Source organism: Capra hircus, chromosome 21 (assembly GCF_001704415.2).
Source record: "Capra hircus breed San Clemente chromosome 21, ASM170441v1, whole genome shotgun sequence".
Lineage (NCBI taxonomy): Eukaryota > Metazoa > Chordata > Mammalia > Artiodactyla > Bovidae > Capra > Capra hircus.
The window spans coordinates 22247527-22265904 of record NC_030828.1 but is presented as its reverse complement, the minus strand read 5'-3'; the positions used below and the strand labels follow the sequence as shown (position 1 = coordinate 22265904).

At 53.9% G+C, this 18378-nt stretch overlaps 1 protein-coding gene across 1 annotated transcript in view; it reads left to right on the top strand.

Annotated features, from left to right (window-relative positions):
- The window catches only part of AP3B2 (adaptor related protein complex 3 beta 2 subunit), a 36844-nt gene extending 28395 nt beyond the window's left edge, over positions 1-8449 (top strand). Inside the window, exons 16-26 of the mRNA XM_018066506.1 lie at positions 1238-1356; positions 1973-2081; positions 2453-2576; positions 2917-3100; positions 3244-3304; positions 3626-3732; positions 3922-4150; positions 4594-4678; positions 4883-4980; positions 7799-7937; positions 8040-8449. Of these exons, the coding sequence (XP_017921995.1) occupies positions 1238-1356; positions 1973-2081; positions 2453-2576; positions 2917-3100; positions 3244-3304; positions 3626-3732; positions 3922-4150; positions 4594-4678; positions 4883-4980; positions 7799-7937; positions 8040-8190 (1406 nt within the window). The 3' untranslated portion in view covers positions 8191-8449. The remainder of the gene's footprint in view (positions 1-1237; positions 1357-1972; positions 2082-2452; positions 2577-2916; positions 3101-3243; positions 3305-3625; positions 3733-3921; positions 4151-4593; positions 4679-4882; positions 4981-7798; positions 7938-8039) is intronic.

Below are 18378 nucleotides of genomic sequence, written 5' to 3'. Positions count from 1 at the left end.
GGGAAGGGGAGAATTGGCCAGCACCCCAGTCCTGGCTCTTTCCCCTGAGGTCTGTCTTGGCCGGGCACCAGCCTTTGGTGGGCAGGACTTCTTTGCCCCTGGCTGGACCCTTTGCTCGTCCTGTGGCACCCCAGGCTTGCTCCTTCACCCGCTCACCACCACCACTAGCATCATCTCACCTGGTCTCTGCCCTCCCAGGCAGGACGGGCCCCTGGCTCCTCAGCTCTCAGACTCCTCTCTCCAGCCACCTCCCTGAGCAGGCATATCTATCAAGATTTTACGAACCAGTAGCCCAGCAAGGCAGGAAGTAGAGCTGCGTACAAAGGAGGGGTGTATGTTGGTAAGGGCCCTGAGAAAGCGGTTTCCAGCACTGGCCTGGGCTGTCATTGCAGGTCAGCCCAGACCCCAGGCCCCCGGCCCTGCCTCGTCTCTCAGGCAGGTCTCCGTGGCAAGGGCTCTGATGGAGAGGGGGTGGGGGAACCAGCTGGCTCTTGGACCCAGGAATCTCAGGAGGGAGCTTCCTGCACCAAGCTCGGTTATCTTCTTGTTCTGCTTTGTCTCTGCCCTGGCCCCCTGGAGTAAGGAGATTCAGAGCCATGGGGCAGATGGAAAACCCGCCGGGAGGAAGCAGCGGAGCTTTCTCCTCCCCACACCGTCCCCACCACAGGTCTCCTTGCTGCCCGCTCTGGCTCTGAGCCCATCCCACTCCCATGCAGATGGCTCAGCTCTCCCCACGGAGGCCAGAGCCTGACCAGAAACAGCTCTTTGCCCTTGGTCCCAACCTGGCCAGTCTCTTAGAGCTGATACCCTCGTCCCAAGCGGGCCTCCCTCCTGAGCCTGGTGCTGCGGCCACCTAGCCCTCACCCCACCTGCACCGCGCCCTGGGAAAAGCCACACCGGCATTTCTACCCCCCCTCCCCCGGCCCATCTCAGACCCCAGCAGACGGGCCTGCAGCAGCTCTGGGCCCAGTGCCCTCCAGTCTCCTCTGAGGCCCCAGTTTCCCCCCACCCCTCCCTGGCCCCTCAGCCCTGCTCTTGTCAGTCATACAACCTTCTTCCCAGCCTGTGGACCTGCCGATTTGGTCAGGGCTGAAGAGCCCTTAGGGGACACGTCCACCCCCTCTTCCGTCTAGCTAGGATGTTCCCACCAGAATCATTACCAGGCCCCACCCAGGAAACAACCCCCAGGGCATTTCCTCACTGCCACTCCTGGCTTGACCTCTCACCCTGTCCTCAGACCGGGACCACTTCCAGCTGGGCTCCCTGTCCCACCTGCTCAACGCCAAGGCCACGGGCTACCAGGAGCTGCCAGACTGGCCAGAGGAAGCCCCGGACCCATCTGTGCGCAACGTGGAGGTCAGCAGGAGTGGGGTGGGCAGGGATGTGCAGAGAGAGGTGGACATCAGGGAGCCCTGGGGGTGTGCCCAGCCCTCCTGACACCCTCCCCACATGCAGGAAGAAGACCTCTCCCTTATGGAGACCCACGTGGGCCTGTTGGGCGAGTACAAAGAGGTCCCCGCCCCGTGTGCCGTGCGGCCTGCCCTGTGTGCAGTGCTCTCCCCCAGCCCCTGCTGCCCTCTCTCCCCCATGTGCTGCCCCCCGTGCCTGCCCCGAACTCTGTTCCTTCCTTGTTGGCAGCCAGGCTCTGTGAGCACCACCCCCACCCTCCAGGGACAGTGCCCCTGCCTGCCCCCCATTATTCCCTCTCAGGGCCAGGGCCAGGTGGGGCCCCCAAAATAGCTGGGGTGAAGGATAAGAGGGGCTTTCCTGGTGCCTCAGATGGTAAAGAGTCTGCCTGCAATGCAGGAGACCTGGGTACGATTCCTGGGTCAGGAAGGTCTCCTGAAGAAGGAAATTGCAACCCACTCCAGTATTGCCTGGAGAATCCCATGGACAGAGGAGCCTGGCAGGCTACAGTCCATGGGGTCTCAAATAGACACGACTAAAGAGACTAACAACTCCTCATCTCTAGGTACCTGAATGGACCAAGTGCTCCAATAGGGAGAAGAGGAAGGAGAAGGAGAAACCCTTCTACTCAGACTCGGAGGGAGAGTCAGGCCCCACAGAGTCTGCAGACAGCGGTGAGGAGATGGGCAGGGCTGGGGCCTGTGTGTGCATCTTGTGGTTACCTGTCTGGTGCAAGCGTGTGCTCTTGTGTTACATGGTCATGGGTCCAAGGGAGCGTACACCAGTATGTGTGTTTAGGCACCGGAGGGACTGACTGCATGTCCCAGACACGTGTGTGCTTGTGTAGGTCTCCATCCACACGGGTCCATCTGTGTCCCAGCTGGTCTGGTTGGCGTCTGACTAGGAGCAGTTCAGGGTGTGGGCGGAGTGGGGGAGGAGGAAGAGGTGAGTTTGCTGCATCAGTTCAGAGTCTGAAGCTGAGCGCCTAGGGCTTCCCAGGAGGCCTGCTCAGAAAAGAGGGAAGCCTGAGACTGTCTCTCCACAGACCCCGAGTCCGAGAGTGAATCGGAAAGTAAGAGCAGCAGTGAAAGCGGCTCCAGGGAGTCCAGCAGCGAGTCTGACAACGAAGACCAGGAAGAGGACGAGGAGAAAGGGAGGAGCAGTGAGAGGTGAGACAACTGGGGGGTTTCAGGGGCTCCTGTGGGAAAGAAGGGCCAACACTCAGCCTTAGTCAGTCTCCTAAGAGCCCCCAAGCCTCCTCCTGAGCTGCAGGGGCCTGCAGTCCTCCAGGTCTGCTCATGTGAGGGCCGCAGCCTGGGGAAGCAGTCGGGGAAAGGGCCTGGGCTGGCTCAGGCTGGCCCAAACCTCTCACTGCAGCCCAGGTGTGGTGTCCTGTGGTCCAGGCTCCCCACCCTCACCCCGAGTTTTCAAGGCTTTCCCTGCGCTTCTGTGAGGCAAGAAGTGGCCATCCAGGCTGGACCCAAGTCCTGTTTGCCCCCTCTCTTCCAGTGAACAGAGTGAGGAGGAAGGTAAGAAGAAGAAAATGAAGAAGAGGAAGAAGGTGCCAGAAGGGCAAGAAGGCGGCTCATCCTCGGATGAGGGCAGCGATTCCAGCAGCAGCTCCTCAGAGTCTGAGATGACATCAGAGACCGAGGAGGAGCAGGTGGAACCTGCCTCCTGGAGGAAAAAAACAGTGAGTGCCTTGGGATAGAGAAGGGGTTGGCTCATGGCCCAGGGCCCCCTCCACCTTCTGGGCCAGGCCCAGATGTTTCCTCACAGCCCATCACGGGCCAGGGTACTCCCCTTCCACACTCACACCCGATTTTTCTCTTCCAGCCTCCCAGTAGCAAAAGTGCCCCTGCAGCCAAGGAGGTCTCCCTGCTTGACCTAGAGGACTGTGAGTTTGGGTAGAAGTCGGGGGAAGGAGGCCTAGGGAGGATGATGTAGGAAGGTCCATGGCACTCTGGACTGGGTTCCCTGGGGCTTCAGGGTAATGGGAGCAGACTGAATACATTTGAGCCTGAGAGGGCAGCGGGGCAGCCTCCCCAGGTGCAGGGTTGAAGCCAAGGGTGGACGTCTCTCTGGAGGCACCAGGTGCCACGTCTCGCTGTCCATGGTGCTGAACTGCCTGCTCCCTGAGCCCTAGGCTCCATGGCCCTATCCAAGCCAATTTCACTTTGGCTCTCCTTTATCATCATGTGCCTCGTATGCCCCACAGTCACCCCGCCCAGCGTCCAGCCCGTGTCCCCGCCCACAGTCGTGTCCACCAGCCTGGCTGCTGACCTGGAGGGTCTGACACTCACAGACTCCCCCCTGGTGCCCTCGGTGAGTGGGCTGGGCAGAAATACATCTCTGTGGTGTGTCCTGTGGTATGCGTTGGTGCGAAAGGGGTGTGATGGAGTGGGTAGCTCTGAGTCCCTGTTTCCGTGAGCACAGGCGGGAACGAGGCTGGGGCTGGCCCTTTACTGGTGGGTCATTTCCGTCCTTCCCACCTCCCTACCCGATCCCCACCAGCTGCTGAGTCCCGTGTCAGGAGCTGGGAGACAGGAGCTGCTGCACCGCGTGGCTGGCGAGGGGCTGGCTGTGGACTACACCTTCAGCCGCCAGCCTTTCTCCGGGGACCCCCACATGGTGTCTGTGCACATCCACTTCTCCAACAGCTCAGACACCCCCATCAAGGGCCTGCACGTGGGCACCCCCAAACTGCCTCCCGGCATCAGCATCCAGGAGTTCCCTGAAATCGGTGCGGAAATCTCCACCCTACGCAGAGTGGTGGAGGAAGCTCCGGGGCGGGGACGGGAGTGGGAAGGTCCACGGGTCTGCCTGTGGCTGCTGACAGTCCACTCTGTGCCCAGCCAGGGGCTAGGCTCTGGGAGTACACAGATGGCATCTGCCGCAAGCCACGCCCTGGTGGACAAGACAAACTAGGAAACGAGCAAGTCCATATCAGGACAGGAGGAGCCTGAGGCCTGACTGATTCAGCACTGACTTCAGTGGGGTGAGGGCAGGTGGGGGCAGGTGTCTAGATTTCAGGAAGAAACCAGGAAGAGTCTCCAGCAGCCCAGAAAGCCAGGTTCCATGGAAGGCAGTCAGCTGTGGCAGTGGAGGGGAGAAGGAGTCTGGGTTCCAGACCCATCAGGTGATGGGGTCTCTGTCTCCCCCTGCTCCTACCTCTCACTGCTGCAGAGTCCCTAGCACCTGGAGAGTCTACCACTGTTGTCATGGGCATTAATTTCTGTGACTCAACCCAGGCGGCCAACTTCCAGCTATGGTATGTGTCCAGCTTGTGGAGGAGCAGGAGGGCAGCTGGGGAGAGGAGGGGTCAAAATAAACGGACTGGAGGTGGTGTTAGGTGGGGAGGCATCATGACCTGGAAGGCATCCCAGAACCTGGGGCCTCACCTCCAGACACGGTGCAAGGTGAGGGGAGAGAAGCCGGCCTGACTCCCTCTCTCTGTCTCCTCCGGCCTTCCCAGCACCCAAACCCGACAGTTCTACGTCTCCATTCAGCCACCCGTTGGGGAGCTGATGGCCCCCGTGTTCCTGAGTGAGAATGAGTTCAAGAAGGAACAGGGTGAGTGCTCCCTGGGGGTGGGTGGGACTGGTGCTCAGGACCCCCCTCTGGGGCTTATTCAGCTCCACGGTACAGGCATGGTGCGGGAGCCTCAGCTGCTGCACACAGAGGGAGGCCTCGCCCCTTGTACTCCAGCAAAGGCTTCCCAGACCCTCAGACACTTCAGTGAGACTTTGGAGAGAGTTGAGACGCAGCCAGGCAGAAGATTCTAGGCCAGGATTCCAACTGGGGGAAGCATTATGAGTAGGCATTAGTGAAAATTTACAGGAAGCAAGCAGGGGTGCAGTTTGCCTTGGGGCCTAGGGATTCTTAGCACTGGGGAGTAGGGAAAACAAAGCTGAAATATGTTCGGTCTAGTTTCTGGAAGCCTTGAATCCTGTGCTGAAAGATTTAAGTCCTAAAATTTCAGAGGTGAAAGGGGTCACAGAGGTTATTTGGTACCAACTCCATTAACAGAGGGGTGAGGAGTGCAGGTTTCATTTTTCTAGCAGTAGAGAAATTCTTGAAGTTTTTTGAAAAAAGAAGGGGCCAAGTTCAGTCTTGGGCTGAAATCTGGCAACATTTACAGTTAGGACTGGAATTGAGAGAATGTGCAGCAGGAAAAAGAGGCAGAACAGTATAAGTGGAAAGAATCATGGGGCTTCGTGAGTCCTGGATTTAAGTTCTGAACCTGCCACTTGCTTGGTATGTGACCTTGGACTAAATCCTATGACTAGTTATAAGGCTATTGACATAGATTTGATGAGAGATGGTGAGAGATGGGGTCCAGGATTAGAGCCACAGCAAAAAAAAAGAAAGGCTGAGGTAGGGGAGAGGGACTCCATGGGCATTTGCCGAATGAAAGAGGAGACAGGGACGTGGAAGCTGTCTCTAGAATATTTGGCTTAGAGAGGGAGAATGGCAATGCTGTTCACCTCGACCAGGGGTTGGCCAGCTTTTTCTGTAATGGGCCGTAAAGTAAGTGTTTTATTTATGTTAAATATTTTAATATTTATTTATTTGCCTGTGCTGGGTCTTAGTTGTAACATGCAGGATTTTTAGTTGCGGCATGTGAACTCTTGATTGTCGCATGCGGGATCTGGTTCCCCGACCAGGGATTGAACCTGGGCCCCCTGCATTGGGAGGGTGAAGTCTTAGCCACCAGACCACCAGGGAAGTCCCAGCAAACATTTTAGGCTTTCTGGGTCATGTGGTCTCTGCTGCAACTTGCCTTTGTAAGCCAGGAACAGCCATGGAAAATACATACATGAATGAGTGTGGCCATATTCCAGTAAAACACTATCTATGGACACAGACTTGAATTTCATATACTTTACATGTGTCATGAAATATCTAGCCTTGCTTTCTTTCCCCCAACACTTAAAAAATATTAAAGACAAACAAACAAACACACTGTGGACCATGCAGGTTGTATGTTGTATTTGCCCTTCAGGCTATGATTTGCCAAACCCCTAATCTAGAAGGAAGAAGGATGGATCAGGCAAGGGAGAGGGGAAGATCTTGCATAGTTTTGGATGAGCTGCTTTTTGAAATATACGTGGGAAATTCAGGAGGAGGTGTTTCATACACAACTAAAAAATGTGGGTCTGTGCCCAGGAAACACTTCTAGGCTGGAGTCAGGAGCAGAGAGGTGATAACTGAAGCTGTGACTATAAGTGAGATCACCCTGAGGGAGAGATGAATGGGGAGATAAACAGGCCACAGACCTTTCTTGAGGAAAACTTGTGTCCTTCAGGAGAAAAAGGAAGGGAGGGGAAAGAGAAGGAACAGGGTGTAGGTAGGCGGAGGGATGAGGAGATGGAAGGGATAGTCTGCAGGCCAAGATGACCGAAGCCCTTCAGGTCCAGCATATAGGAAACTGCCGCCAACATCAGAGAGCGCGGGTTATTGCCAAGGAGGAGACCGAGGCCAGCTGCAGTGGGTTTAGGAGAGCAGGGCTTGAGGAAGTGAGTCCTCTTTGGAGGCCCTTGGAGGTCAGCCGTGAAGGAGAAACAGTATTGGCATCATGGCATGTCTGGCTTCTAGGGAGGACTTAGCAATGAGGAGACTTGATAAGGAGAAACTAAAAGTATAGGACAAGAAAATGTCACTAGTGAGGAATGGAGGGGATGAAAGAAACAGGAAGGGTATGTCTGTTCTCCAAAGGAGAACAAGGGAGCAAGTAGCAGAGGGAGGAGAGAGGCTGGGGAGAAGGTGGGCAGGGCAGATGGAGGAGCTCACGGGGCTGGGGAGAGCACAGGAGTGCAGAGATGTCAGCCCTGTGGAGTGAGGGGATGCTCTGAAGGCATGGGGACGTCATGAGCCTGGGCCATGTTTGGAGCTGTTGTCCTGTGTGAAATCAGGGGTCCACTCATGAGGGCTGCTTGTGACCCCTGGACTCGGGCCTGTCTGGTGAGGACCTACAGCAGCTACCAGTGACCTCTCTGCGAGGAGTCAGCCTCCAGGAGCTGGGGGAGAGTTGAACTTGGGTTGGAGGGTCAACCAGGAAAGACCAAAAGATGTGGGGGCCAGGCGGAGGAAACCTCTGAGAAGTGACTGGGCTCCACAACCACTGGCCACTGCTGAGGGGCTGGTAGCCCAGATGTCTGACGGTGGGGAAGCACCAGGTCAGGCTCTGGTCTGCAGTATGGACAGACCCCGAGGTGGGGCGGGGAGAGGCTGACAGAATCTCCCTGGGGGCGGACACGGCCCGAGAGGGAAGTAGCCCTTCCCCAAGACTGGTGAGGGAGACCTGCGTAGACCCTGGTGAGAATGCTCAGTGGGCAGACCCAGGGGCACCCACCATGGCCTTCACCCTCACCATCACCTCTGCCCCCAGCAAAGCTGACGGGCATGAACGAGATCACAGAGAAGCTCACGCTGCCAGACACCTGTCGGAGTGACCACATTGTGGTGCAGAAAGTGACGGCCACAGCCAACCTGGGTCGTGTCCCTTGTGGGACATCTGACGAGTACAGGTACTGACTGCCAGCAAGGGGAACGAGATGGGCTCTTGGGCCTGATTGGAATGAGGGACCCCGGGGCCCAGTGTTGAGCCCATTCCTCCGTTCCTACCCCAGGTTTGCAGGGAGGACGCTGACCAGTGGGAGCCTGGTCCTGCTGACTCTGGACACCCGGCCCACTGGAGCTGCCCAGCTGACGGTCAACAGCGAGAAGATGGTGATCGGCACCATGCTGGTGAAGGACGTGGTGCAGGCCCTGACCCAGTGATACCAAGGGCTGTGACCTGTGTGACCCCTTCTTGTCCCTCCCTCGTGACATGTAGCCTATTAGCCTCTCTCTCTCTCTCTCTCCTCATTCCATATAGCATCCAGGGGGGGTCCTCTTTCTCTCCAGTCATTACCAGGCTCCCTTCTGGTCCCCCTCCCCAAGGGTTCCTTAGTGATCTGTACAGAGGGATTCCATTCAGCCCTCCCAGCTTGGTGTAGCTATTTATGTGGCAAAAGCTCAATAAAATGTCTTCTCCCTAGAGGCTGGCTCACCTTCCCTTTCTTCTGGGTTCTACCTAAGGGGATTGACTTGGGGGCCAGCTCCCAAGATGGACAGTGTTTGACCCTTGTGAATGACCGCTACTGACCTTTTAGGTTGAAGCCCCAAGATGACTGTGTCTTCAAGTCTCCATGCGTCTCTATGGAAGAGACACCTGATTAGGATGGGGAGGCCAAGCTGGAGGAACTCCTTGGTCCTCTACAAGCCTCAGCAAAGATTCCTCTTCAACATCTGGCCATCCTTTTTGGTTCCTCTCATGGGCCTTGGAGAAGGAGAACTCATAATGTGGGGAATTCCTAAACATAGGTGCAAGGTTCAAAGTATGTCAACTGCATCTTGATGGGCCTAGAACCCCCACTTTGCTGGGGAGATGACCCAAGGGGCCGTCTTGGAGAGGGAAGAACAGGAGATGTAGAACAGTGCTTCATCCGATGACCTGGGGGTCTTGTTAACATACAGATTCAGATCTGTGGGTCTGGAATGGGGCCTGAGAGTCTGCATTTCTAACGAGATCCCAGCAACCGTGGCTGCTGCTACACACACACACACTAGAGGAATGAGGTATAGAGCCTCCACCCTGGGACAAGCCTTCCGGGGGTGGCTGTGGGGGTCAGGGCCCTTTCCTGGTGAGGAAAGAGCCTGAGCAGGCAGGGGTTCCTAAATGGATAAAAGGGGTTCCATAAGCATGTGTTCTGCCAAAAACAAATAGAAAGCTTGTAATCAAATAAGTTTAGGAATCACAGATTGAAACACAGTAAGGTAATTTCCCACAGGCCTTCTCAGAGCCTTTACTACGCTAATGTGCGTTGTGCCCCCATTTGCTCTTGACCTCGGAATGCATCTGTCCCAGGATCCTTTGATGGACTGTGTTACAGGAGAAACACTCCGGTGACGGTTGGAGATGTAGGACCTCAGCCCTGACCCCCCATAACCAAGACTTCAGTCCTTTGACCACCCCATCCCCAGCCCTGTCAGGGAAGAGGCCCTGAGCAGGTCTGTTTAGGGACAGACAGGGTGGAGCCGGTGCGGCCCTCTTCTCAGGGAAGAACAAAGGTGGTGTCAGCCCTGCCCCTGCCTCCTGGGACTTGCCGGGCTCTGTGGCACCAGAGGGGCAGCTGGGGCTGCCACCTGTGTGAGAGCCTTGGGGCCCCAGAGTCCCCCTGAGATCACTGTTTTTGTCACTGCAGGTTCTGAGAGGGGACTGATCCACCATTCAGGGGTCACTCAAATGGTGGACTGGTTCTTGCTGTGTCTCTAAATCAGCACTGCTTGCAACAGGAGAAAGAATGTGGGGGCAGTTTTCTAAGAAATCAGAACAAGGACCGTCTGAGAATTCCTTACCAACCTGGACTTTGCAGTGCAGGCCCCCGAGTGGGTTCTGTAGGAACCAAAAGCACAGAAGGCATGTCCTCTGCCATCCCCTATGGAGCCCACAGCCCAGGTTCCCAGAACCTTGTGGAAAGGGAACCTGGGTCTCCAGCCCCTAAGTGAGAGCCCAGAGCCCAGGAACCTCAGTCATAGCCCTGGGCTGGTTCCTCTGGAGCAAGTCCCAGGCTGTGGGGTTAGCAGCAGCAACCCTTCCTGAGAAGATGGTTCTCGAGCGTGAGATGGCCTCAGGAGAGGCAGGAGAGCTGGGCGTGAGCAGGGAGAGTCTGGGTCTGCAGCTGGTGAGGAGGAGGAGCCCCGCTGGGAAGGCTGGCACCGAGGAAGCAGGCAGAAGCAGCAGTCTTCAACCCCTCAAGGAAAGCAAAAGGGCCCCCTTCTGTTCTAGGGGATGCTCTGCAGGGAGCAAATGTTGGTCAGAGGGGAAGGGTGTTGCGCTGCCCCGCCCTCAGCCCAACCTGTGTCTTCTAAAACCCCTAGGTCAACGGCTGAACCTCCCATGGCCCTGCCACGTGGGCATCCCTGAGTGAGTGTCGGCAGGGATGAGCCTCCCTGGTGGACACAGATCAGACATACAGGACCTGGAAGGGGCGCCCTTCTCCCCAGCATATTCTTCTTTCCAATCACTGTCATGTCCTGGATCATGTCACTGATTCAAGTCTGCCACTGTGGCCACAGGCTTCCTGGGTCTCACGTATCCCGTGACAGCAGTGAGGGGTAGCCAGAGAGCTCGGCCCAGGACTAGGAGGTTCACATGGGGCCCAGGACGACAGAGAAACCTAGGAAGGGCTCTATTGGAGCTCAGGGAGGACTGGGGTGGGGGCGGAAATGGACAGAAAGAAGCCTAGGGATTGGCACCGAGGCAGAAGGTGCCCCTGGTGAGGGTCGGGTAGAGCATTAGTGAGGACCAGAAGGTCTGAATGTGGTCGAGACCACAGGCCTTGACAGGACAATGAACCCCATGAGGGGTTGAGAATGGGAACCCAGTCCAGGATGGCTTCGAAGCAGTGTCCTGGCAAATGGGTACAAGGAATGGGTGCGGTTCCTGGCCAGGTGGCTGTAGCTGGCTAGCCACGATGTCTGGGGGACAGATCCATCTAGGGACCCTAAGGAAGAGTGAAGCGGGCGGTGCTAGTTGTGCCCAGGTCTGAACTTACCCCGCCCCAGCCCCTAGGGTAACTCAGCACCTTTTCCTGGGCATCTTGAGAGTCACCTCTTTGGCAGAGTCTTCAGATCAAAGGGAGGGGATGTTGGGTCTGTAACTCACTGTGCCAGGATTTCCCCTGGCTTTACTGGGCCAAGGAGACTTCTGACCCACCCCCCGCCCCCAAGGCCTGGCTCCTGGACAGCCAGGGTCCTCACTACTAGCTTCTTTTCTGAAATGCTTATTTGGCTGAGTCGGGTCTTAGTTGTAGCGCATGGGATCTCCTGTTGCCACACGCGGGCTCACTAGGTGCCATTTGGCTTCTCTAGTTGTGGTGCATGCAGGGGTTTAGCTGCTCCGTGGCATGTTGGAGTGTTGGTTCCCTGACCAGGAATCAAACCCGTGTCCCCTGCATTGCAAGGCAGATTCTTTACCACTGGACCACCAGCGAAGTCCCCCTCACCATCAGTTTCTTCCCCACCTCCCCAGCCACATTCAGGTCCCTCTCCGTCGCTCCCATTTCTACTGTGGCTACACATGAAGCAGGGTGGGGATGGGGAAAGGCCTGCCTCAGGTACCTCCTTCCTTGCCAAGCATCTGAGCAGCCCGCAAGTGCTTGGCACTGTGGTGGCAAAGAGGTTGTGGGCTGATAGCCAAGCAGGACTGGGGTGTGAATCATGGAGGGCCTGCTCAGCCCAGTAGGTCCTGTCTCATGCCACCAGCCTGCAACTGGCTGCAGAGCCTGCTGGACTGGGAGAGCCCCAGCTCAGGCGTGGGCCAGGAGAGCTGCTGGGGGAGGGTGTGCACGGACTGGCGTCCTCAAGGAGATGAGCTGGTCTTCCTTCTTCCATGGCCCGCTCAGTGTTGTCTCCCAGGGCCAAGAGAAGGATGGTGAGCCAGTGCCTGGAAGGGTGGGGCTCAGGACAGGGGTTTGAAATGTGCACCTTCCTGGATCTTCTACTGATGGTGCTGGTGCTTGAACCTGTTTTCTCTACCCCATTGTCTCTCCTCTCTCCCCATCCCACTAACCTGTCTACTAAGAAAGAGCACCTGGGGCCTGCAACTGTTAATTCTGACCACTGGGAACCCCACCCTGATGGCCCCATGACTACCGAGGATGCTTGGGGGTCTCTGGGCCTCGGCACGGTGTGGAGGAAGGTGAGCAATGCTGAGGGTTACTTACCTGAATGGCACCTTCACCCTGAATGTCACTTCTTATCTGCTGCCAAGGACTCCCTAACTTTAGTCCCTTTTCAGATCTGCCCATGAGTCCACCTGAGTGGTACTTCCCAGTGGTACCTGGAGAATAAAGGTTGCTAACAGCTCAGTAAAATGCTTCTGTCTGGGATTTTCCAGACACGTGTCCCTGTCTTTGGGACTATGTTAAAAAAAAAAACAAAACTTTATTCGTGGACTGAATAACCCGTGTAATTAGTATTCAGATCAAGAAACAGATAGCAGTGTTGATATTTCGGTCAGAGATCAATCACAGAGCTCTGAAACGATTCTACCCCAGTCTGCAAATGGCAGTGGGATCCCACTGGGATTCCACAGCACAGACTTGTGTCCGGTAATGCCAACACGGCACCATATGCCGCTCTCTGTGGCAGGGGACGAGGTGTGTGGAAACAAGTGGAGGTTGTCTTGTTTTGGCTGAGGGAGAATGTAAGGAAACAGTTCTGAGGAAGGAGGACCTCGTGGGCAAGGTGACCTTGATGGAGGTCTCGATGTGCACCAGCATTTGCACCTGCAGAGGGCAGGCAGAGAGACGGTGAGGCACGGTCCTTCTCACTTGGACCAAGGCCAGATGGAGCCCCTGTGCTCCAGGAAACCCCTCAACCTCAGTCTCCTCAGCTATAAGATGAAGGCGAGGGCCCCTCAGGTTCCCGTCTCTCCTTTCGTTGAGACCCTAGGCATCCCCTTTACCCCTTTACAAGAATCTCAGGACAAGCAGTGCTCTCCTTCCACTGTGACCAACGAGTGAGCCAACCTCTGGTGATCTCTGCTTCCTGGCATTTGCTGCCTGGAGTCATCCCCTCCTGCATCTCATCACAGTTGGTGTGTGTAACTGTAGAAGTGAGAGTCTGTTATTTTGGAGATGAGCTTGTGACACTCCCCTCACCTCCATCTTAGCAGCCCCCTGGAGCAGTCCATGTAAGGAGGAACCGAGTGAGTCTGGGGTGGGTGGAGTTGGGAGACAGATCCGGCTCCAGGCAAAGCTTCAAATGACTGCAGTTCTGGCTGAGAGCTTGACTGCAGCCTCAGGAGACAGCCTGAGCCAGAAACACCCAGCTAAGTCGGTCCTGGATTCCTGACTCTCAGAAATTGTGTGAGAATGAGTATTTGGTGTTGTTCTAACCACCTCACTTCTGGGTAACTTAACAGCGTACATGAATACAATCCAGCCCTCGACCCAGGTCCTAGGGTTTTGGAAATGTCCTCAGAGCGAGCCTGGGCTCCCAGCTCTGGCCTTTGGAGCAAATTTCTACCACGTTCAGTGTCAGTGGTGTGCTGAGGCTGGCTTGGGAGCATCCGCTGGTATCACACTGGCAGTTTGAAATCAGCCACTATCCAGGTGGGGATAGTGGTAGAGAACCCACTTGCCAATGCAGGAGACATAATGAGACACAGGTTCAGTCCCTGGGTTGGGAAGATTCTCTAGAGAAGGGTGTGACAACCCACTGAGGTATTCTCGCCTAGAGAATCCTTTGGACAGAGGAGCCTGGCAGGCTACAGTTCATGGTGGTTGCAAAGAGTTGGACATGACTGAAGCGACTTACATGCACACACGGTCTTTATGCCACAGAAATTGGTGAATACTGCAAGTCACTCCCCTCCCTGTGGTCAACTGTCAACACTTACCAGCACACCTCTGCCCTGAACTGTCCCCATCCCTGTATCTTCTTAAACAATTATATTTCAAGTTTAAAGAGTAAAATAACCACCTGTGTCTGCTTACCCAGTTTAAGAACTAAAGCACTCATCAATTCAGCAGATACCCACTGGACCTCGTCTCACAAGCGCTTCCCTCCCCACCTGGAATAAATCACTGTTCTGAATGTTATTATATCCAGGCCATGCATTTTGGGGTGCTTTCACTACATACAGATGTATTCCTAAACAACATATTGTACTTTGTGATTGTAATGTACTGCCTGTTCAGAAATTTTATATAAATGGCATCATAGAGTATGTATTCTACATTCTGCTTTTTTTCATTCAATGTTGTGTCTGAGTCATCCAAGTTGATACGATTAGCTTTATTTTGTTTACTTTCACTTATATACAGTATTCCATTGTGTATGTGTGTGCATACTCAGCTGTGGAGTGACATCTGATTCTTTGTTACCCCATGGAGTGTAGCCCGCCCGGCTCCTCTGTCCATGGAACTTTCCAAGTTGAGTACTGGAGTGGGTTGCCATTTCCTATGACTAGACCACAATTTATCAATCCATTCTCCTGTCGATAGGTATGTAAGGTATTTATTTTTGCAACTTTGAATAACACCTATCGGAATTTTTAACCTCAACTCCTGCCTCTTTAACGTGGGCAAGTTTCTCTAACACGTTACCCCAGGAGTGGGATTCCTGGTGGTAGCGCAACACACGTGCAACTTAACATGGCCAAATTGCTTTCCAGGGCAGCTGTACTTCACATCAAGACTATTCATGGTATCCTCATTCATCATAGTCCAATTCACATTGCCAATCACCAGGAGAATGGAGAAGCAAATATGGTATATCAATACAATGGAATACCACTTAGGAATAAAAGGGACTTAGCTACTGCTACCTGCATCAACATGGATGAATCTTATTGAATGAAAGGAGCTAACAGTTTAGATGAAGTCCTAAAACAGGCAGAATGAATCTGTGAGAAAAGTGACTAGAGGATTAGTTATCTCAAGGAGACGGGGATGACGTGGAAAGGGGCATGATGGAACCCTGTGGGGTTCTGGAAGGAGTCCATGCCTTGGTGTGGGTAGTGGTTACCTGGGTGTATATGTAGGAAAAAAGCATCAAACTGGATACCAAGGACTGTGTACTCTGTGCACTCTGTATGTGGGTTAGCCCTCGATTTGAAAAATGTAGAAAATAAAACCCACAACCAAAGTGGCTGAACCAGTTTACACCCCGACTGGCAGTGAGTTTGCCGCTGGGAGAGTGAGCCTTTTCATTGCATCTGTCTGGGGAGTGTGGAATGGTATCCTTCTGTGTTCGTTTGCATTTCCTTGATTGTGGGTGAGTGTGGCATCTTGAGATAGGTTTGTTGGACATTTGGGCTTCCACTCCTGTCACTGGCCCATTCTCATCTTTTGTCTATTTGCCTCACTGTAGAAGTTCCTACATATTTTGGAAACTAGTCCTTTGTAGATCATATATTGCGAATACCTTTCTCCAGTGTATGACTTTTCAAGTTTTAAACTTGATAACCCAAAGGTTTTAATTCCAATGTGGTCAAAGTTATCAATTTTCCTTTATACCCTGTGCTTGTTCCATATTCAGAAATTTTGTCTGTACTCCAGTGTAATAAAAATATTTTCCTAATATTGTTTTCTGAAAAAATTTCCTGGCGACCGAACAACAACAAATTTCCAGGTAATGCCGTATACGTTTCATTTTTAGCCCAATTAAAATTTCCATTTGTGTATGATGAAAGCTGGGGCTGATCTAGTTTCTTTTATTCCACTTAAAAGGGCGCGAAAAAAAACCCAAAAAAACAAAGTGGTTTCTTTCGCACAGAGCTTGGCAAAAGCTGAGTAGACACTATATGCTTACGTTACCTTGTGGTCTTGAATTCCTAAAGGAATCTCCCTTCTGATCTTTTCCAGCCAGGAAAGTTATTTTCTCCCTGCAGTCTCTTTTCTTCTTTTAGCTCTCTGCCTGCTGTGGAGGCACTGAACACCTGAGCATATAAAAGAATACAGGTTCCCTCCTGGTGCATGTATTTAAAACTTAGTCCAGCCAATTACAGTTACACTCAAAACCTGTGTTATAAATCTGGGGCTTGACTGCAGAGATGGTGCCAGGCATAGCTGGGCTCAAAGGCTATTTGTTGACTAGGAGAATGGATAATGCTGTCTGTTTGTTCCTGCTACTTCAGTGACCAGCTGCGGGGACCTGACCAAGTCGTGCAATACCTCCACCTCTGCCTCTTTCTGCACCCGACCCTGTGTACTGCGGGCATCTAGTCAGGGCTACTGTTCTTCCTGAATAACCTGCAAGCCTGGCCAAGTCAGGGCAGCAGCCAGGACTCACCAAGTGCATGACTGTAAGTGCATACACCCACCCCTCCTTCAGGGCCGCCACTGAGCTTCGGGGTCAGTCAGAAGGTAGCACACATGTAAGGGTGCTGGACATTTTGTTCTTATCTGGTTAAAGCTTTAGGCTCTGAAGCCAGAAGACTGCCTGGGTTTGAGTCCTCACTTTTCTACTTCTAACTGGGAGTCCTTGAGCTAGTTACTTCTCTGAGCTTCAGTTTCCTTGTCTGCAAATCGGTTAAATGGGTTAACGCGGGTGAAACACTTGGAACTGTGCCAAGCACAGGTCACGTACTCAGTCAAGCACAAGGTCAACTATATTCTCATTTTACTGCAACAGAAAGTTTTAAGAAGAGGGATTTTATGCAGCAGAAATTTCTGTTCCAAGACACCTGAAAGATGCCTTCCTTTTCTTACAGCTGGGAGTTTTAAAATATGAAAGAGCTCCCAGGTACCGTTGCCTTGGGCACTAGTCCAGTTTCCGGTTCTTCTCTTGCTCAGCTTTGGGTCAGGGAAGAGAAAGCATGAGCTGCATGAGGCCCTGGACAGGCTGGGCTTGATTCTTTGAATTAATGACCAAATTTAAAATTAGGAAGATTGCACATTAAAAAAAAAACAAACCCAAAACACAAAAACTGCTTTTCCAGCTTGTCTTGAAAGATCTGGCTGGGCTGAGATGTCATTCCTGCACAGCATCCATCAGCTAATCCTCTTTAGATGTAACTGGGGCCTTCCTGGTGCTGCCACACACCCCCAGTCGGCTCCTGTGCCGTAGGTATCTAGGTGTGGCACTCCTTGAGAGGACAAGCAAGATGCATCACCTCGGATGCGTTGCTCTACGCTGTTTGTGGGCCAGGGTGGGATTTGTGGGTGGGTTGCTCGTAGAGAAGGAAGAGCTCCAGATAGGGCTGGTGTGGGAGGGTTCCAGGGAAACTAAACCAGGAGGCAGGGAATTCCTGGGCAGCTGAGATGGGGCATCTTCAGGAGGGAGTGGGAAACGCTCAAGCAGCCCCTCTGAAGGGGAAGAGAGAGTGTAGCAGTTTATGGCTAGGGGGTGCCAGGGTCCCCTCTTGCCCTCCCCTGCCGCCATCACCTCTCTGCCCAGAACCTCAGCAACCCATGGGAGCTCCTGCACGGGGACATTATACGGATGGAGACTGGCCAGCTCTCACTCTGAATCCTCCTGTGGACTGCCTGCTCCAGCGTCTGTTTCTACCCTTTCTCCCATTTATCCTCCTGCCACCAAAAGCTAGACACTGACTCCCTCCCCTCATCCATTAGATCCAGGCCAGCCTCATCAGCCTGCCAGGAAGGCAGCAGACCTATCTCCCCAACTGCCAGGAGGAACCTTAAGCAGAGTAAGTGCTTTACAAAATAGTATGATGGTGATGCTGAGGTAATACACGTGGAACACTTAGGCTCAACAAACGCCCCATTCCTTTTCTCCCTACCATAGTCCTTTATTTCTCCCCTTTTATTGTCAAACCTCTACGAAGTCTGCAGTAACATCTTAAGAGATCTGATACTATCATTCTCCTGTTCACCATTTTTAATAGTTTCCAGATGTCTACAAAATAAAGGCCCGTCCACAACTGGGCCCAGGCTTGCCTCCTGCGGTATCAGCACGCATTATCCTCTGCCCTGGTCAGAAGGAGCCTCTCTGTTCTGCACTCTTTCTCAGCCTTCGCCTGCCCTTCCGCCTGGAACGCCACCTCCGTTTCCGTACCTGCCCCAGGTTTCAGCCGGGGGTCCATTCCTGCCCCAAAGACGCCCTCCCTGACCACAGTGTGACCCTCCGTCGGGTCCCTCCCCCGCTCTCCAGGAAGTTTTCCTTTTGCAGTCTGGAAAGAGCGTCGGAAGCGGCTTCCGGGGGAACTACAGTCCAAAAGGGGATCCCTGATGTCCTTGGAACTTTCCGGAATCCCCCGACGCCCGCGCACTCCACCCCCGGTCCAGCACACGAAGCAGCCGGTCTAGGTGAGGGGGCCTGCTGGAACCGGGGAGTAGGGTTGGACAGGGGCGCGTCGCGCAGGCTCTCTCCAAGGAGGAGTTCTTTGGCAGAAAAGGAGCATGGACACCGTAAAGACGACTTTATTGACAAAGCGCGTTGCTGCTCCGTCGC